General features: G+C 39.9%; 1 protein-coding gene across 1 annotated transcript in view; it reads right to left on the bottom strand.

The window, feature by feature from the left end:
- The window catches only part of LOC139749354 (uncharacterized), a 175,935-nt gene extending 161,936 nt beyond the window's left edge, over positions 1-13,999 (bottom strand). The window contains exons 1-3 of the mRNA XM_071663072.1: positions 13,804-13,999; positions 7,683-7,824; positions 194-370 (exon numbers count right to left, since the gene is read on the bottom strand). Of these exons, the coding sequence (XP_071519173.1) occupies positions 194-370; positions 7,683-7,808 (303 nt within the window). The 5' untranslated portion in view covers positions 7,809-7,824; positions 13,804-13,999. The remainder of the gene's footprint in view (positions 1-193; positions 371-7,682; positions 7,825-13,803) is intronic.
- Between the last annotated feature and the right edge of the window lie 8,250 nt (positions 14,000-22,249).

Below are 22,249 nucleotides of genomic sequence, written 5' to 3'. Positions count from 1 at the left end.
CTCCAGAGGAGTGACTTTACTAAGTGTACTTTTGAGGCCATTTTAGGCATCAATTAGTCACACCTCATTTTTGACAAGATTTGTGATTCTAAGAATCCCATGGTGGTGTACTTTAAGGAACTTTAATAGATGCCCCTTCGACAGAGAACAGGTAAACAATATCAGGCAAACAACAAAACATACACAGAGTTACCTGCTTAAGAGACTTGTACCATTCAAATGTAGCTTTGTGGAATTGGGACTCCTGTTTCTTATCTATCAAAGGCCAGCAATCACGGAACACTTTAATTGCTTTCTCTCGATCGATACACATGAATAAAAAATGAAGTAGCATTTCTCCAAGTCTCTTATTCATGTGGACAAACATTTTCTGAAAAAATACATATCTGTATTACATCACTGTTCACATGGACAAACATTCTCAGAAATATACAAAGCTCTGCTGTATTACATCACTGTTTTCAATTCTATTATCCTTCCACAACATTTACTTTCAACAAAGTATTGTTCGTGGATGAATTTTCATCATATGCATAAACAGGAGTACTGAACATCCCTAAAACCAGCTTACTGCAAATCATCAAGCAATGTATGAAACTCGAGGGATAGAAATATATGAATGCAGTAATTCTGAATTCTCATATACATTTTCTTTTAATACCTGTCTGCTATTTCCTGTAAAACAAAATGCTTTCATACTTAAAAAAATCATGGAAAATATCTCATAATGCTTCCCCAAGCCAAAAGATACCCAATAAATATGAACCAAAAAATCACAGAATCCTCTACAAGAGTAACAATTAATTATTTACAAACATTAATGTTCCCCAACAGAAATTTCAATGACATTCAAATTCAAAATAAAAAATAGCCTTCATACTGAGAAATCAAGCAAAGCTAAGACCCTCACAATAATATCAAAAATTGCAGGTACTACTTCAGGTAATCTTTTAGCCCAATAACTTTTTTGTTATGAAACTGAAATATGACATAACAAAATCCTTCTATACTTGAAATAATCACTGAATATATCTAATAACGCTTCCCTAGCAAAAAGATATCTGATAAATATGAACCAAATAATCACAATCTTCTAAAAGAGCAATAATGATTTATTTATTTGCAGGCCTTCATTTCCCCAAAAATAATTTTGAGCCCCAAGTCGAATTCAGCATGAAAAACAGTCCTTTAACGGAGAAGTTTTCCAACAAATCTATTACCTTGACAAAAGCACCAAAAATTAGAAGTAGTAGTTCAGGCAATTTTTTAGGCCAAAAACCTTTTTATTTTAAAACTGAAATGCTACATAATGAAATACTTCTATACTTAAGATAATCATGGCAAATATCTTATAATGCTTCCCAAAGCAAGCAGATAACCAACAAATATGAACCAAGTAATCACAGAATCTTCTAAAAGAGTAACATTAATTACTTACTTACAAGCCTTAATATCCCCCAATATATATTTCAACCCCAGATTCAAATTCAGCATGAAAAATAGTCCTTATATAGGAGTTTTCAAACAAATCTATTTTTTCTTTTTAAACTTGATTGCCATTTCCTACATTAGTGAGGTAGCACCAAGAAACAGACAAAGAAAGACCCATCCACTCATATACACACATACATACATTCCAGCACATACATGTACATATATAAATGCATACACACACACATTATATTCTTTTTATTCTATTATACTTGACTGCTGTTTCCCGCACAGAGGAAGTGCCAGGAAACAGACAAGGAAAGACCCAACCATTCATATACACATATTTATCTATTTTATTTTGCTTTGTTGCTGTCTCCCACATTTGCGAGGTAGAGCAAGGAAACAGACGAAAGAAATGGCCCAACCCACCCCATACACAATGTATATACATACACGTCCACACACTCAAATATACATACCTATACATCTCAATGTACACATATATATAGACACACAGTCATATACATATATACATATGTACATAATTCATACTGTCTGCCTTTATTTATTCCCATCGCTACCTCACCACACATGGAATAACATCCCCCTCCCCCCTCATGTGTGCGAGGTAGCGCTAGGAAAAGATAACAAAGGCCCCATTCGTTCACACTCAGTCTCTACTGTCATGTAATAATGCCCAAAACCACAGCTCCCTTTCCACATCCAGGCCCCACACAACTTTCCATGGTTTACCCCAGACACTTTACATGCCCTGATTCAATCCATTGACAGCACGTCAACCCCGGTATACCACATCGATCCAATTCACTCTATTCCTTGCCTGCCTTTCACCCTCCTGCATGTTCAGGCCCCGATCACTCAAAATCTTTTTCACTCCATCTTTCCACCTCCAATTTGGTCTCCCTCTTCTCCTCGTTCCCTCCACCTCCGACACATATATCCTCTTGGTCAATCTTTCCTCACTCATTCTCTCCATGTGCCCAAACCATTTCAAAACACCCTTTTCTGCTCTCTCAACCACGCTCTTTTTATTTCCACACATCTCTCTTACCCTTACATTACTTACTCGATCAAACCACCTCACACCACATACTGTCATCAAACATCTCATTTTCACCACACCCACCCTCCTCCGCACAACTCTATCCATAGCCCACGCCTCGCAACCATACAACATTGTTGGAACCACTATTCCTTCAAACATACCCAATTTTTGCTTTCCGAGATAATGTTATCGACTTCCAAACATTCTTCAAGGCTCCCAGGATTTTCGCCCCCTCCCCCACCCTATGATTCACTTCCGCTTCCATGGTTCCATCCACTGCCAGATCCACTCCCAGATATCTAAAACACTTTACTTCCTCCAGTTTTTCTCCATTCAAACTTACCTCCCAATTGACTTGACCCTCAACCCTACTGTACCTAATAACCTTACTCTTATTCACATTTACTCTTAACTTTCTTCTTTCACACACTTTACCAAACTCAGTCACCAGCTTCTGCAGTTTCTCACATGAATCAGCCACCAGCGCTGTATCATCAGCAAACAACAACTGACTCACTTCCCAAGCTCTCTCATCTCCAACAGACTTCATACTTGCCCCTCTTTCCAAAACTCTTGCATTCACCTTCCTAACAACCCCAACCATAAACAAATTAAACGACCATGGAGACATCACACACCCCTGCTGCAAACCTACATTCACTGAGAACCAATCACTTTCCTCTCTTCCTACATGTACACATGCCTTACATCCTCGATAAAAACTTTTCACTGCTTCTAACAACTTGCCTCCCACATCATATATTCTTAGTACCTTCCACAGAGCATCTCTATCAACTCTATCATATGCCTTCTCCAGATCCATAAATGATACATATATATATATACATACACGGCCAAACACGTACATATACATACATGTACATATCAACATATACATATATACATACAAATTCAAGGCCATATACATATATTACCCATGTACATATCCATACTCGACTGCCTTCATCCATTCTCAGCGCCACCTCACCCCACAGGAAACACCACTGCCACCCCCTGCATCAGCGATGTAGCGACAGGAAAACAGGTGAAAAATGGCCACATTCATTCACCTTCAGTCTCTAGCTGTTATGTGTAATGCACCAAAACCACATCTCCCTTTCCACATCCAGGGCTCACAGACCTTTCCATGGTTTAACCCAGACAATTCACACGCCCTGATTCAGTCCATTGACAGCATGTAGACCCTGGTATACGACATCACTCCAATTCACTCTTTCTCATGCGTGCCTCTCACTTTCCTCAAGCGTACTACATATACATATATTCACATGTACATATCCAGTGAAAAGTTTTTATCGAGGATGTAAGGCATGTGTACGTGTAGGAAGAGAGGAAAGTGATTGGTTCTCAGTGAATGTAGGTTTGCGGTAGGGGTGTGTGATGTCTCCATGGTTGTTTAATTTGTTTATGGATGGGGTTGTTAGGGAGGTGAATGCAAGAGTTTTGGAAAGAGGGGCAAGTATTAAGTCTGTTGGGGATGAGAGAGCTTGGGAAGTGAGTCAGTTGTTGTTCGCTGATGATAGAGCGCTGGTGGCTGATTCATGTGAGAAACTGTAGAAGCTGGTGACTGAGTTTGGTAAAGTGTGTGAAAGAAGAAAGTTAAGAGTAAATGTGAATAAGAGCAAGGTAATTAGGTACAGTAGGGTTGAGGGTCAAGTCAACTGGGAGGTAAGTTTGAATGAAGAAAAACTGGAGGAAGTAAAGTGTTTTAGATATCTGGGAGTGGATCTGGCAGCGGATGGAACCATGGAAGTGGAAGTGGATCATAGGGTGGGGGAGGGGGCGAAAATCCTGGGAGCCTTGAAGAATGTGTGGAAGTCGAGAACATTATCTCTGAAAGCAAAAATGGGTATGTTTGAAGGAATAGTGGTTCCAACAATTTTGTATGGTTGCGAGGCTTGGGCTATGGATAGAGTTGTGCGCAGGAGGATGGATGTGCTGGAAATGAGATGTTTGAGGACAATGTGTGGTGTGAGGTGGTTTGATCGAGTAAGTAACGTAAGGGTAAGAGAGATGTGTGGAAATAAAAAGAGCGTGGTTGAGAGAGCAGAAGAGGGTGTTTTGAAATGGTTTGGGCACATGGAGAGAATGAGTGAGGAAAGATTGACCAAGAGGATATATGTGTCGGAGGTGGAGGGAACGAGGAGAAGTGGGAGACCAAATTGGAGGTGGAAAGATGGAGTGAAAAAGATTTTGTGTGATCGGGGCCTGAACATGCAGGAGGGTGAAAGGAGGGCAAGGAATAGAGTGAATTGGATCGATGTGGTATACCGGGGTTGACGTGCTGTCAGTGGATTGAATCAGGGCATGTGAAGCGTCTGGGGTAAACCATGGAAAGCTGTGTAAGTATGTACATTTGCGTGTGTGGACGTATGTATATACATGTGTATGGGGGTGGGTTGGGCCATTTCTTTCGTCTGTTTCCTTGCGCTACCTCGCAAACGCGGGAGACAGCGACAAAGCAAAAAAAAAAAAAAAAAAAAAACATTCATACCTGTTTGCCTTCATTCATTGCTGGCGCCACCCTCCCCGAAAGGAAACAACATCGCCACCCCCTTGCATCAGCGAGGTAGCACTAGGAAACAGACAAAGAAAGACCACATCTACTCACACTCATTCTCTAGCTGTCATGGAAATGCACTGAAACCACAGCTCCCTATCCACATCCAGGCCACAAAGACCTTCCCAAGGTTTACACTGGAGGTTTCACATGCTTTGGTTCAGTCCACTGACAACACATGGACCCCAGTATACATCATTCCAATTCCCTCTATTCCATGCACGCCTTTCCCCCTCCTGCATTTTCACGCCCTGATCGCTCAAAATCTTTCACTTCATCCTTTCTCCTGCAATTTGGTCTCCCGCTTATCCTTTTACCCTACACCTCTGACACATATATCCTCTTTGTCAACCTTTCCCCACTCATTCTCTCTATATGTCCAAACCATTTCAACACACCCTCTTCTACTCTCTCAGCCATACTGTTTTTGTTACCACACATCTCTCTTACCCTTTCATTACATATTTGATTAAACCACCTAACACCACATTACTGTCCTCAAACATTTCCTTTCCTACACATTCACCCCTTCCACACAACCATATCTATAGCCCATGCCTAACAGCCATATAATACTCCTGGAACTAATATTCTTTCAAACATACCCATTTTTGCTCTCCGAGATAATGTTCTCTCTTTCCACACATTCTTCATCACTCCCAGTCCCTTCACCCCGCCTCATCTTATGACTCATTTTCACTTCCATAGTTCCATTTGCTGCCAAGTCCACTCCCAGATACCTATAACACCTCACTTCCTCCAATTTTTCTCTACTCAAACTTACCTTCCAAAACTTTTCCTGGTATACTTAACAGACTGATTCCCTTACAATTGCTACATATATCCTTATCTCCTTTTCCTCTGAATTAAGGATAGCTTTCACCCAGTCCTCAGGCACAACCTTCTGCTTCCATACTAAATTACTTACCACATGCATCCACTCTGTCACACCTACTCATCAATACTTCACCTTTTCAGCTGTAATCCACTCCAGGTGCTTTTCTTAAAATCAGCTGCATTATAGCCCTTTTTAACTCCCTCCTTGCTATAGGCCCCTGCACTTGTGTCCTTTTCTTTTCATCCTCCATATCCATGCATGTATCAAATGCTGCCTCATCTTCACCAACATTCATCAGTTCTTCAAAATACCCTTTCCATCATATTTTCACTTCCTCTTTTTTATTCAGTAATTCCCTTTCCTTACTTCTCACATTAAATTTCCACTCTCCTTTCACACCTACTTCCAGAGCAATTTCATATTTTCCTTCAGCTTTTTACCAAACTTTCTTTCAAAATCCTCATCTGGTCTTTCTTTGCTTTCCTATGTCAGCTTCTTAACATTTGGCTTACACATCTTATATTCTTCCCTCTTCCTATGCTGAACTTTCACTGGTTCATTCCTTTTGAATACTCTACCATATGTCTTTTTGTTCTCTTCAAAAGCATTTCTAATTTCATCCGTCCAACTTACATTTCCACTCTTATTCTTATATCTCACAACCTTGTATCCAACTACTATTTCTATAACATTTAACAGATTTTTTGAAACATTTTAAACACCACATTTACACTTGACTGCATTGCTACATTTACTGCACTTTCATCTGAACATTTTGTCACCTTTCTTTAATGCTCTTCCTCGCATTTTTTCTGATGCATGTTTTCTCTTGCCAAAACTTTTATTTCCATCCTAACTTATGCCAAATTTCCACTTCTCCTTGATCCTCACCTCCACAAGGACTGCAAAATGATCAGAATCTCCAAAGAATCCTCAAACAATTACAGCATCTAGCACAACCTTTCATTCACTGCCACATATTCAATCAAACCCATTTGTTCTTCCCTTCCATCATTTCTAATCCATGAACATCTGTGAATCATCTTGTCCTTAAGAAAAAGTGTTTGCGAGGAATAAACCCATCTCAGCACAGACATCCATCAAATAACTTCCATTCTTATTCACTCTAAGTGCTCCCCACACACCAACCATCTTGCCAATTTCATCACATCTCACATTCACATTCATATCACCTATTACAGCCTCCTTCTTCTTCCCAAACCTAATCATACAGTCATTCAAATTTCTCCAGAAATGCTTCACTTCATCTGTACCTAACACATTTTTCATATAAACAAAACCATGCATCCTTCATATTTCTAATCTTTCCTTTAACCCACAATATTCTTGATCCATGACATCCATGATCACTGTGACACCCTCTTACATTTTTTGTGAGCACAACTGCACATCCTTCTTTCCCTCTTCCATGATATATTTCATTAATTCCTGTCCATTCAATTCCTCCTTCCACACCTTCCCACAATTTGCATTAAATACTTCCATTTTCACTCCATTCACCCTTTCCAAGGATATTGGTTTCCCCAATCTCCAACACATTCTCTACTACTCCTTAAACCACACTGTTCCTCCCTGTTCTGATGTTCTGTACATGCCTTCATCCTCTCAATCACCACTCTTCCATACAACTTAACAGGTTCACTAAACAAACTTATACCTCTCAGTGAATGGACACATATGCAGTACATTAATATAGTAAGTGCTCATGCATATAAATTCTGGGATGCAATTAATATTTTCACCTGGTTTACTGGTGTCCTCAAACTGTGCTCTAGAGCAGATGCATCCAAACCAAGGATCAGCAGAGATGAGTACAACCTTTGACCTTTATCCCTTGGATCATCCAGAGGAAGGTATTGAGTCATCATTTTTAAATTCTTCAACCTGGAATGGAAATTACTATGATACATGATCTTCAATTATAAAAATGAAGGTAGCAAGTATGAATATGTAAATGTGTATATATGTATATGTGTGTATGTATATGTATGCATACACTGAAATGTATAGGCATGTATATGTGCGTGTGCGGGAGTGTATGTATATGTGTATGTGGGTGGGTTGGGCCATTCTTTTGTCTGTTTCCTTGCGCTACCTTGCTAAGGTGGGAGACAGCAACAAAGTATAATACATATATAAATGATAATAAAAATCAATGATAATAAAATGATAATAAAAATTGAAGGAATAGTGGTTCCAACAATGTTGTATGGTTGCGAGGCGTGGGCTATGGATAGAGTTGTGCGCAGGAGGATGGATGTGCTGGAAATGAGATGTTTGAGGACAATGTGTGGTGTGAGGTGGTTTGATCGAGTAAGTAACGTAAGGGTAAGAGAGATGTGTGGAAATAAAAAGAGCGTGGTTGAGAGAGCAGAAGAGGGTGTTTTGAAATGGTTTGGGCACATGGAGAGAATGAGTGAGGAAAGATTGACCAAGAGGATATATGTGTCGGAGGTGGAGGGAACGAGGAGAAGAGGGAGACCAAATTGGAGGTGGAAAGATGGAGTGAATAAGATTTTGTGTGATCGGGGCCTGAACATGCAGGAGGGTGAAAGGAGGGCAAGGAATAGAGTGAATTGGAGCGATGTGGTATACCGGGGTTGACGTGCTGTCAGTGGATTGAATCAAGGCATGTGAAGCGTCTGGGGTAAACCATGGAAAGCTGTGTAGGTATGTATATTTGCGTGTGTGGACGTATGTATATACATGTGTATGGGGGTGGGTTGGGCCATTTCTTTCGTCTGTTTCCTTGCGCTACCTCGCAAACGCGGGAGACAGCGACAAAGCAAAAAAAAAAAAAAAAAATAAAAATCATTATATCTTATTCATACAAATCATTTTGATACCTGGTCTTTATAAATTAAGAAAAGGGATTTTAGATGGTCAGAATCATTTTTTCATGTTAGAGGCTCCAGTCACAGAAAAAGTCTATATCAAGGATAGGCTTTAATTGAAATATAGCAATGTTAACAAAAGGGAAATGAGACAAGGGAGAGTATCTATGAACTTTGGAGGAAGTGAAAAACCTGTCTTTTAAAATGTGCCAGGTCAGAGTTATTGGGAAAGACATAAGACAGAAGATTTCCAAAGCTCTGAGGTGTAGGGAAAGAAACAGGTACCAAAACAGCCCACCCTTGAGTTGACAATGGCCTAACAGTAATCATTTGACACAACAGCATACTGAGTACTGCATGGTCTAGCTAGTGGTGGGGGTAGACAAGAAGACAGCTCTTGGGAGCAAAAACCAAAGATATACATACAGAAGGAAAGTGAACTAACATTGCAGCATACAGCAAGTGGCTCAGGACTTGAGAGTTGATAAGTCAGACCACTTTCAAATCAACTATCAAGTAAGGATACAGAGCTTAGAATCATTCCAGACATGACAGTAGTATTCCATACAAGGATAGGTCAGTCCTTTGTATGAATGGAGCAACTGTTTGTAAAAAAAGAAATATCAACATCTAAGCAAGATTCCCAATTTCTTAAAGGCAAACTTAGCCATTTCCATGATGTGGGATTTCTAAGATAGTGTGGATGTTATAGTAATACCAAATATGTTCATTGAGAGGTGGATTACAGACCTGTCAAAGGAGAGGGGAAAACTGTGAGGAATTTTCTACTAAGAGATGGAGAGAAAATGGGCCTTGGAGGCATTAACTTAACATCTTATCTACCCTACTGAGAAATACTATCCAAGTCCAAGTTCATAATGGAAGTTGTGTCGAGATGAGATGCAGATAAAGTGAGAGGAAAAGGAGCAGACTTGAAGATTGTGGAGGAATGCATTGTTGCGTCATCAGTGTATGAATGCATTTGGTTATTTGTAGAAGGTAAATTGTTCATAGAAAGAAAGAAACAGTGTAGGAGACAGGATAGAATCTTTGAAGGGCACTGCCGCTGATAGAGAATGAGGAATAAGCAGATCTATCAACAACCATGGAGACAGATTAACCAGAGAAGAAGCTAGATATGAAGGGGTAAAGTGAGGGAAAGGAAACCCAAGAAGGAAGCTTAGAAATGAGACTCCAATGCCACACCTTGTCAAAAGCTTTGGATGTAACAAAAGCAACTACAAAGAATTCCCCAATATCTCTTGGGGATGATGAACAGACATTTGTAAGATAAATCACCAGTGGATCTCATCTAATTTAATGGATGCTATATTGGTGATCAGAGAGGAAACTGAGATTCAAGATGTCTGATGATATGGCAGTTGAGGAGGGATTCATGGACTTTGGAAATGATAGATGTCAAAGCAACAGAACTACAATTACAGGGGTTAGAATGGTCATCCTTCTTAGGAGTGGGGTGTATCAATGCATGCTTTCAAGGAAGGAAAAATTGAGGTTTTTAAAAAACAGATCAGACAAACAAGCAAAGGTAAAGGTTCAGAGACATGCTTTTTCAGTAAAAGGGGATGGATGTCACCAGGATCATATGGATACATCTCAACATAAATATATATATATACACAGCACATAAATCTACAAGCTCTTCACCATTTCCATTTACAACACTGAACACCCCATGTATACCAATTACTCCCTCAACTGCCACATTACTCACCTTTGCATTCAAATCACCCATCACTATAACCCGGTCTCGTGCATCAAAACCACTAACACACTCATTCAGCTGCTCCCAAAACACTAGCCTTTCATGATCTTTCTTCTCATGCCCAGGTGCATATGCACCAATAATCACCCATCTCTCTCCATCAACTTTCAGTTTTACCCATATTAATCGAGAATTTACTTTCTTACATTCTATCACATACTCCAACAACTCCTGTTTCAGGAGTACTGCTACTCCTTCCCTTGCTCTTGTCCTCTCACTAACCCCTGACTTTACTCCCAAGACCTTCCCAAACCACTCTTCCCCTTTACCCTTGAGCTTCGTTTCACTCAGAGCCAAAACATCCAGGTTCCTTTCCTCAAACATACTACCTATCTCTCCTTTTTTTCACATCTTGGTTACATCCACACACATTTAGACACCCCAGTCTGAGCCTTCAAGGAGGATGAGCACTCCCCGCGTGACTCCTTCTTCTGTTTCCCATTTTAGAAAGTTAAAAAAAAATATACAAGGAGGGGAGGATTTCTGGCCCCCCGCTCCCGTCCCCTATATATAGATATATATATATATATATATATATATATATATATATATATATATATATATATATATATATATATATTTGATATCGTAAACAGAGAAGAGGTAGTAAAAGCTTTGCAGAAGATGAAAGCCGGCAAGGCAGCAGGTTTGGATGGTATTGCAGTGGAATTTATTAAAAAAGGGGGCGACTATCACTGACTGGTTGGTAAGGTTATTTAATGTATGTATGACTCATGGTGAGGTGCCTGAGGATTGGCGGAATGCGTGCACAGTGCCATTGTACAAAGGCAAAGGGGATAAGAGTGAGTGCTCAAATTACAGAGGTATAAGTTTGTTGAGTATTCCTGGTAAATTATATGGGAGGGTATTGATTGAGAGGGTGAAGGCATGTACAGAGCATCAGATTGGGGAAGAGCAGTGTGGTTTCAGAAGTGGTAGAGGATGTGTGGATCAGGTGTTTGCTTTGAAGAATGTATGTGAGAAATACTTAGAAAAGCAAATGGATTTGTATGTAGCATTTATGGATCTGGAGAAGGCATATGATAGAGTTGATAGAGATGCTCTGTGGAAGGTATTAAGAATATATGGTGTGGGAGGCAAGTTGTTAGAAGCAGTGAAAAGTTTTTATTGAGGATGTAAGGCATGTGTACATGTAGGAAGAGAGGAAAGTGATTGGTTCTCAGTGAATGTAGGTTTGCAGCAGGGGTGTGTGATGTCTCCATGGTTGTTTAATTTGTTTATGGATGGGGTTGTTAGGGAGGTGAATGCAAGAGTTTTGGAAAGAGGGGCAAGTATGATGTCTGTTGGGGATGAGAGAGCTTGGGAAGTAAGTCAGTTGTTGTTCGCTGATGATACAGCGCTGGTGGCTGATTCATGTGAGAAACTGGAGAAGCTGGAGACTGAGTTTGGTAAAGTGTGTGAAAGAAGAAAGTTAAGAGTAAATGTGAATAAGAGCAAGGTAATTAGGTACAGTAGGGTTGAGGGTCAAGTCCATTGGGAGGTAAGTTTGAATGGAGAAAAACTGGAGGAAGTAAAGTGTTTTAGATATCTGGGAGTGGATCTGGCAGCGGATGGAACCATGGAAGCGGAAGTGGATCATAGGGTGGGGGAGGGGGCGAAAATTCTGGGAGCCTTGATGAATGTGTGGAAGTCGATAACATTATCTCGGAAAGCAAAAATGGGTATGTTTGAAGGAATAGTGGTTCCAACAATGTTGTATGGTTGCGAGGCGTGGGCTATGGATAGAGTTGTGCGCATGAGGATGGATGTGCTGGAAATGAGATGTTTGAGGACAATGTGTGGTGTGAGGTGGTTTGATTGAGTAAGTAACGTAAGGGTAAGAGAGATGTGTGGAAAGAAAAAGAGCGTGGTTGAGAAAGCAGAAGAGGGTGTTTTGAAATGGTTTGGGCACATGGAGAGAATGAGTGAGGAAAGATTGACCAAGAGGATATATGTGTCGGAGGTGGAGGGAACGAGGAGAAGTGGGAGACCAAATTGGAGGTGGAAAGATGGAGAGAAAAAGATTTTGTGTGATCAGGGCCTGAACATGCAGGAGGGTGAAAGGAGGGCAAGGAATAGAGTGAATTGGATCGATGTGGTATACCGGGGTTGATGTGCTGTCAGTGAATTGAATCAGGGCATGTGAAGCGTCTGGGGTAAACCATGGAAAGCTGTGTAGGTATGTATATTTGCGTGTGTGGACGTATGTATATACATGTGTATGGGGGTGGGTTGGGCCATTTCTTTCGTCTGTTACCTTGCACTACCTCGCAAACGCGGGAGACAGCGACAAAAAAAAAAAAATATAATATATATATATATATATATATATATATATATATATATATATATATATATATATATATAATTTGTCAATAAGTATATGTATGTATGTGTACATGTATGTCCATGTAGGAATAAATGCGTGTATATGAGTAGATGGCTCTTCATGTTTCCTGCCGCTACCTCGCTAACGCGGGAAACGGCGAAGAAGTATAATAAGAAAATATATTTTACCATTATCACCTTTTTTTTTGTTTTCTACAATATAGTTTTCAGCAACTTTTACTCTAGTTTCTGAGCATTATATATTACCATTGTAAAACAAAGTTACTTAATATCATGAGCTATTTTGATACGAAGCTAAACTAGCAAAATACCCTTATATTCTTTGTCGTTAGTCGGGAGGGATATGAACAGGGTAAATGTAAGGTTAATCCATGTAAAAGCAGATGTAACTGTTTCATATATGAACAAGATAAAGGGGAATCTTGCAATTTCTTGTGATTTCCGTTTAATCTAATTCTGACCTCCCTAAAATACTTTTCAGTTTCATTACAGTTAAATTGTAATAAGTAAATATGGGTTTTTACGCCTATAAAGATGATCTGAATGAATAAAACGATGTTAATAGAAAAACAAATTAACTAACATATGGTAACCCCTAATCCGAGGGCTTGGCTATTTAGGATCCCTGCTAAAGCTACCCATAACTACCCACAGCCTTAAGTTCATTTTGGTCACCACATCAGCCCCATTACAAACCCTCAGTAGCTTTCCTAAACTATACTTCTAAAATACTCTAAAATTTAAACCTTGTTATGTATCAGCCCCTAGGTAAATCAGCGTCCAATTTCTCAAAACATTCGCCCCTACGCTTTACTCATTAAATGAAGTTGCAAGTGAGACCACAGTAACGTTATCCTTTGATATCATTTATATCAAAATGATTTCAGTACTCACCTATTGATACATTAACACCGTAACATTTTGTAAAGTTGTCTTCCGTCCCGCCCAAACAAAACATAAACTTCTGATGATAACTTTAAAGAGGTTCGTATTACTAAGATCTATTTAAAATAATATCCTTTTTATTGAACACCTTACTTCTTATTAGTTTTTTAAAAGTAGCATAATTCAATTGCTTAACCAAAAATACTTTCGGAAGTATATTTCGTATTTGTTTTTATGTACAATAATATATGTTATGGTGTCTGGAAATATAGAGACTGAGGGAAAAAAAAATTTTAACTCGGCAGTCATTTCCATTCAGGTTTTCACTAGCCTCTGAATAAATATCTACAGAATTATGATATTGCTTCAGCTTTTTAGAAATATTTCTAGTAATTTTCCTATCATTTTTTGATTATACATAAGAAAAATTTCTGACAAAGAATTTATGACGTGACTTTTACGAGATCTTAGCTAGAACGCTACAGGTAGTACATGCAGAATCAATGTACAAAGTTGTAATTCAGTACATAATAGTTACATAAATCTCTGCACTGTATATGCTGTAGTTCAATGCACAGGTTATTTCTCCTCATACTTATGATTATTACTTACAATCTTTCTTATCTCATTATTTATAATAATTTTTCTCGTCTTTCATTCTTGGGCTGCAAGAGCCAAACATTGGTCAAATGCCCATGGTTTATGTGATGGATACTCCTGCTCTTGAAGATGAACACAATAAAGATTATGTGTAACCGTAAGACCAACTTCTCTCAAAATTGAGCAAGTACTTACAATCTCTGAGAAATAACCAATAAAGACAGGAGTGTTGAAGCGAGTACTTACAATCCCTAAGATATAATCAGTAAGGATAGTAGTGTTGATACTTGATGATATATAACAAAAGTAATATGGACATGAAATAATCTTTCAAGCCGCTTCACAAATAAATTCTTATATCTATCATAGATATATATCAAACTATTCCATACCTGAAATCTCCCAATTCCCAGTGTATTATCTCTTGATCAAAAATGAAGGTATCTGAAAAAAATGGAATATATTAAGAACATAACGAACAATAAGACATCTGTGAGATTACTAATTCTAAATGAGACATATGCCCATACAAGTCAAGTATGGAGGTATAAGCCAAGTGGGTACTGGGGAATAGGTCACTATGATAAGTATCATAGCACTTACCTAAAGGAATATTTGACTCTGGCATGGATCACAAGCTGCACAGGCTGTTTCTTGTGAAATCATCTTTACCCCTGCTCACAATTCTTTTTCAAAGGCTAAAATGAAAATGCAACCACATTCACTTTGTTCCATGTTAAGTTCCAAAAATTTTACTGCTCATAAAAGAACGAGTAGGAAGTATGAATAGGAAGAGAGGAGAGTGATTGGTTCCCAGTGAAGGTAGGTCTGCGGCAGGGATGTGTGATGTCCCAATGGTTGTTTAATTTGTTAATGGATGAGGTGGTTAGGAAGGTAAATGTAAGAGTTTTGGAAAGAGGGGAGAGTATGCAGTCTGTTGGGGATGAGAAGGTCTGAGAAGTGAGTCAGTTGTTAGCCGATGATACAGAACTGTTGGATGATTCGAGTGAGAAACTGCAGATGTTAGTGGCTGAGTTTGGAAAAGTGTGTGAAAGAGAAAGTTGAGAGTAAATGTGAATAAGAGCAAGGTTATTAGGTTCAGCAGGGTTGAGATACAAGTTAGTTGTGAAGTATGTCAGATATCTGGGAGTATACATAGCAGCGAATGGAACCATGGAAGCAGAATTGAGTCACTGGGTGAGGGAGGGGGCGAAGGTTTTGGGTGCGATGTAGATGTGTGGAAGGAGAGAACGTTATCTCGGAGAGCAAAAAGTGGGTATGTTTGAAGGAGGAGTAGTTCCAACAATATGATATGGTTGTGAGGCATGGGCTATAGATAGAGTTGCACGGAGGAGGATAGATGTGTTGGAAATGAAATGCCTGAGGACTATATTTGGTGGGAGGTAGTTTGATCGAGTAAGTAATAAAAGGATAAGAGGGATGTGTGGAAATAAAAAGAGTGTGGTTGAGAGAACGGAAGAGGGTGTGTTGAAATGGTTTGGACTTACGGAGAGAATGAGTGAGGAAAGGTTGACAAAGAGGATATATGTGTCAGATGTGGAGGGAAGAAGGGGAAGCGGAAGACCAAGTTGGAGGTGGAAGGATGGAGTGAAAAATATTTTGAGCGATGGGGCCTGAACATACAGGAGGGTGGGAAGCGTGCAAGGAACAGAGTGAATTGGAACGATGTGGTATACCGGCTTCGACGTGCTGTCAGTGGACTGAATCAGTGCATATGAAACGTCTTGGGTAAACCAAGGAAAGGTCTGTGTGACCTGGATGTGGATAGGGAGCTTTAGTTTCGGTGCATCACACATGACAGCTAGAGACTGAATATGAACGAATGTGGACTTTTGTTTCCGTTTTCCTGGCGCTACCTCGCTGAAGCGGGGATAGCGTCGCTGTTTCCTGTGGGGCGGGGTAGCGCCAGAAATGGATGAAGGCAAGCAATTATGAATATGTGCATATGTATATATGTTAATGTCTGTGTGTGTTCGTATATGTATGCATATGTTGATATGTATATGTATGTGTATGTGCGTACGTGGGCGTTTATGTGTATATATGTGTATATGAGTGGATGGGTCATTCTTCGTCTGTTTCCTGGCGCTACCTCGCTACCTTCATTTTTTTTTATTTATCTATTTATTTATTTATCAATTTATTTATTATACTTTGCCGCTGTCTTCCGTGTTATCGAGGTAGCGCAGGGAAACAGACGAAAGAATGCCCCAACCCACCACATACACATGTATCTACATAAACGCCCACACACGCACATATACATACCTATACATTTCAATGTATACATACATATACATACACAGACATATACACATGTACATATTCATATATGCTGTCTTCATCCATTCTGCCGCCACCCCAATACACATGAAATGGCACCCCCCCCCCCCCCACCTGCGTGCGCGCGAGGTAGCACTAGGAAAACACAACAAAAGCCACATTCGTTCACACTCAGTCTCTAGCTGTCATGTGTAATGCACCGAAACCACAGTTCCCTTTCCACATCCAGGCCCCACTGAACTTTCCATGGCTTACCCCAGATACTTCACATGCCCTGGTTCAATCCATTAACAGCACGTCGACCCCGGATACCACATCGTTTCAATTCATTCTAGTCCTTGAAGCCTTTCACCCTCCTGTATGTTCAGGCCCCCATCGCTCAAAATCTATTTCACTCCATCCTTCCACCTCCAATTTGGTCTCCAACTTCTCGTTCCCTCCACCTCTGACACATATATCCTCTTTGTCAATCTATCCTTACCCATTCTCTCCATGCGACCAAACCATTTCAATACACCCTCTTCTGCTCTCTCAACCACAATCTTTATTACCACACATCTCTCTTACTGTTTCATTACTTACTCGATCAAACCACCTCATCACGCCACATATTGTCCTCAAACATCTCATTTCCAACACATCCACTATGTACTCGAATACCCTTCGTCTCACGTCGGTGAGCAACGGGGCCTACACCGGTCATTTCCCATCAGGCTCACACAGCCAGCATCTTACCGAACCTAACTGTACAACGCGGGGGTATATGAATACGAACAAAGTGCATATGAAGGCGCACCTTCATAGAACATACAAACCTCCAACAGCCAGGATCGAACCCGGGACCCCTGTGCAACAGGCGGGAGCGTTACTGCTAGGCTATAATGGCCCCTAATAGGGAAATGACTATTCGAATACTATGTACTCGAATACCCTTCGTCTCACGGTGTGGACCCCGTTGCTCACCAACGTGACACGATGGGTTCGATCATGGCTGTTGGAGGTTTATATATATATATATATATATATATATATATATATATATATATATATATATATATATATATATATATATATATATATATCCCTGGGGATAAGGGAGAAAGAATACTTCCCACGTATTCCCTGCGTGTCGTAGAAGGCGACTAAAAGGGGAGGGAGCGGGGGGCTGGAAATCCTCCCCTCTTTTTTTTTTTTTTTTCCAAAAGAAGTAACAGAGAAGGGGGCCAGGTGAGGATATTCCCTAAAAGGTTCAGTTCTCTATTCTTAACGCTACCTCGCTAACGCGGGAAATGGCGAATAGTTTGAAAGAAAAGATATATATATATATATATATATATATATATATATATATATATATATATATATATATATATATATATATATATTGGAAAGGATCACAATTTTGCGCGTGATCAAGATATTCCTATGAGTCCACGGGGAAAATGAAACACGAAAAGTTCCCAAGTGCACTTTCGTGTAATAATCACATCATCAGGGGAGACACAATAGAGAAATATAACAGTCAGTTGATATACATCGAAGAGACGAAGCTACGGCGCCATTTGGTAAACATGTGATTGTCCAAGACATATATCGAGCGTTCATAAACTTATCATTTTACAAGTTTTATCAACAATATTGTTATCTAATTTGTATAGACCATCACTGATATTAAGATTATAATTGTTTGTGTGTCTAATAATAGAAGATTCAATGATATTTCTCGTGGTAACAGAGTTAGAGTTAATAACTGAGATGGCATTACTCCAGTCAATACAATAATCATAGTTTTTAGCGTGATTAAGCAAGGCATTTGATTCTTGTCCCGTTCTTATACTATATTTACGTTGCTTAAGTCTAACATTCTCTCCATGTGACTAAACCATTTCAAAACACCCTTTTCTGCTCTTTCAACCACACTCTTTTTATTACCGCACATCTCTCTTACCCTACTATTACTTACTCGATCAAACCACCTCACTCCACATATTGTCCTCAAACATCTCATTTCCAGCACATCCACCCTCCTCCACACAACTCCATCTACAGCCCACGCCTCGCAACCATATAACATTCTAATATCCCTAGGGATAGGGGAGAAAGAATACTTTCCACGCATTCCTCACGTGTCGTAGAAGGCGACTAAAGGGGACGGGAGCGGGTGGCTGGAAACCCTCCCCTCCTTGTATTTTAACTTTATAAAAGGGGAAACAGAAGAAGGAGTCAAGAGGGGAGTGCTAATCCTCCTCGAAGAATCAGATTGGGGTGTCTAAATGTGTGTGGATGTAACCAAGATGAGAAAAAAAGGAGAGAGAGGTAGAATGTTTGAGGAAAGGAAACTGGATGTTTTGGCTCTGAGTCAAACGAAGCTCAAGGGTAAAGGGGAAGAGTGGTTTGGGAATGTCTTAGGAGTAAAGCCAGAGGTTTGTGAGAGGACAAGAGCAAGGGAAGGAGTAGCACTACTCTTGAAACAGGAGTGGTGGGAGTATGTGATAGAGTGTAAGAAAGTATACTCTGATATGGGTAAAACTGAAAGTTGATAGATAGAGATGGGTGATTATTGGTGTATATGCACCTGGGCATGAGAAGAAAGATCATGAGCGGCAAGTGTTTTGGGAGCAGCTGAGTGAGTGTGTCAGTAGTTTTGATGCACGAAACCGGGTTATAGTGACGGGTGATTCGAATGCAAAGGTGAGTAATGTGGCAGTTGAGGGAATGATTGATGTACATGGGGTGTTCAGTGTTGTAAATAGAAATGGTGAAGAGCTTGTAGATTTATGTGCTGAAAAAAGACTGGTGATTGAGAATACCTGGTTTAAAAAGAGAGATATACATAAGTATACGTATGTAAGTAGGAGAGATGGCCAGAGAGCGTTACTGGATTACGTGTTAATTGATAGGCGCGCGAAAGAGAGACTTTTAGATGTTAATGTGCTGAGAGGTGCAACTGGAGTGATGTCTGATCATGATCTTGTGGAGGCGAAGGTGAAAATTTGTAGAGGTTTTCAGAAAAGATGAGAAAATGCTGGGGTGAAGAGAGAGGTGAGAGTAAGTGAGCTTGGGAAGGAGACTTGTGTGAGGAAGTACCAGGAGAGACTGAGTACAGAATGGAAAAAAAAAAGTGAGAACAAAGGACGTAAGGGGAGTGGGGGAGGAATGGGATGTATTTAGGGAAGCAGTGATGGCTTGCGCAAAAGATGCTTGTGGCATGAGGAGCGTGGGAGGTGGGCAGATCAGAGAGGGTAGTGAGTGGTGGGAAGAAGAAAGATTATTAGTGAAAGAGAAGAGAAAGGCATTTGGACGATTTTTGTAGGGAAATAATGCAAATGACTGGGAGATGTATAAAAAAAAGAGGCAGGAGGGCAAGAGAAAGGTGCAAGAGGTGAAAAAGAGGGCAAATGAGAGTTGGGGTGAGAGAGTATCATTAAATTTTAGGGAGAATAAAAAGATGTTTTGGAAGGAGGTAAATAAAGTGCGTAAGACAAGGGAACAACTGGGAACTTCAGTGAAGGGGGCTAATAGGGAGGTGATAACAAGTAGTGGTGATGTGAGAAGGGGATGGAGTGAGCATTTTGAAGGTTTTTTTTAATGTGTTTGATGATAGAGTGGCAGATATAGGGTGTTTTGGTCGAGGTGGGGAGCAAAGTGAGAGGGTTAGGGAGAATGATTTGGTAAACAGAAAAGAGATAGTAAAAGCTTTGTGGAAGATGAAAGCTGGCAAGGCAGCGGGTTTGGATGGTATTGCAGTGGAATTTATTAAAAAAGGGGTGACTATTGTTGACTGGTTGGTAAGGTTATTTAATGTATGTATGACTCACGGTGAGGTGCCTAAGGATTGGTAGAATGCTTGCATAGTGCCATTGTACAAAGGCAAAGGGGATAAAAGTGAGTGCTCAAATTACAGAGGTATAAGTTTGTTGAGTATTCCTGGGAAATTATATGGGAGGGTATTGATTGAGAGGGTGAAGGCATGTATAGAGCATCAGATTGGGGAAGAGCAGTGTGGTTTCAGAAGTTGTAGAGGATATGTGGATCAGGTGTTTGCATTGAAGAATATATGTGAGAAATACTTAGAAAAGCAAATGGATTTGTATGTAGCATTTATGGATCTGGAGAAGGCATAAGATAAAGTTGATAGAGATGTTCTGTGGAAGGTATTAAGGATATATGGTGTGGGAGGCAAGTTGTTAGAAGCAGTGAAAAGTTTTTATCGAGGATGTAAGGCATGTGTACGTGTAGGAAGAGAGGAAAGCGATTGGTTCTCAGTGAATGTTGGTTTGCGGCAGGGGTGTGTGATGTCTAAATTGGTTGTTTAATTTGTTTATGGATGGGGTTGTTAAGGAGATGAATGCAAGAGTTTTGGAAAGAGGGGCAAGTATGCAGTCTGTTGTGGATGAGAGAGCTTGGGAAGTGAGTCAGTTGTTGTTCGCTGATGATACAGCGAATGATACATGATACAGGCTGATTCGTGTGAGAAACAGCAGAAGCTGGTGACTGAGTTTGGTAGAGTGTGTGAAAGAAGAAAGCTTAGAGTAAATGTGAATAAGAGCAAGGTACAGTAGGGTTGAGGGACAAGTCAAATGGGAGGTTAATTTGAATGGAGAAAAACTGGAGGAAGTGAAGTGTTTTAGATATCTGGGAGTGGATTTGGCAGCGGATAGAACCATGGAAGCTGAAGTGAGTCATATGGTGGGGGAGGGGACGAACGTTGCAGGAGCGTTGAAGAATGTGTGGAAGTCGAGAACATCATCCCGGAAAGCAAAAATGGGCATGTTTGAAGGAATAGTGGTTCCAACAACATATATATATATATATATATATATATATATATATATATATATATATATATATATATATATATATATATATATCAGAGAAGTAATCATCATTCTTGCATAGTATGTCTGTCCACACATTAAACTGTTGGAGTAGTTTTGCACCTTCGGCACACAGGAACAAAAATATCTAATACATCTAGCATCGATGGCGTACTTCATGACTTCCTATATGAATATCAAGAGGGAAAAGCCAACATTGAGCGCCTTGCATAAGGAAATGGAGAGTATATGATGAATTAAAAAGTTTCTTATCATCTTTAATGTGCAATAGGTTCTCTACGTCATAGTATATAGTGTTTTACTCCACACAACCACACGACAACATAAACTGAATTTCCTGGGCGGTTTGGTGAGTGAGCGCTTTTGGCGGATGTAAATTGGAACTGTAAATCATAAGAGAGGTGCTATGCTGCTCCTGGTGACGTCACTGGTGAGCGGTGCTCTGAACATTAACAACAGTCTGACTCCGCCCACTTAGACGTCACATTGGAAGGCCAGTATATTTACTGTTCCAACTCAGTTCCGCTCAGAAATTTCTTCTATGATTTTTTGTCTAGCCTTTCATTTTCAGGTCTCTTTCATATCCAGACAATCTTTTAAAAACACGAACTCTACCCATAAGTTGAATGTATTTTGATATGATATATTGAATGTTTTTTTTACTATCAAAGGCCACTCTTGTCTGTTCGCAGGAAACGCTGAATGGTGAGCTT

The sequence above is a fragment of the Panulirus ornatus genome, chromosome 7 (genome assembly GCF_036320965.1).
Source record: "Panulirus ornatus isolate Po-2019 chromosome 7, ASM3632096v1, whole genome shotgun sequence".
Classification (NCBI taxonomy): Eukaryota; Metazoa; Arthropoda; class Malacostraca; order Decapoda; family Palinuridae; genus Panulirus; species Panulirus ornatus.
The sequence above is the reverse complement of the archived record's forward strand: the minus strand, read 5'-3'. Positions and strand labels throughout refer to the sequence as shown.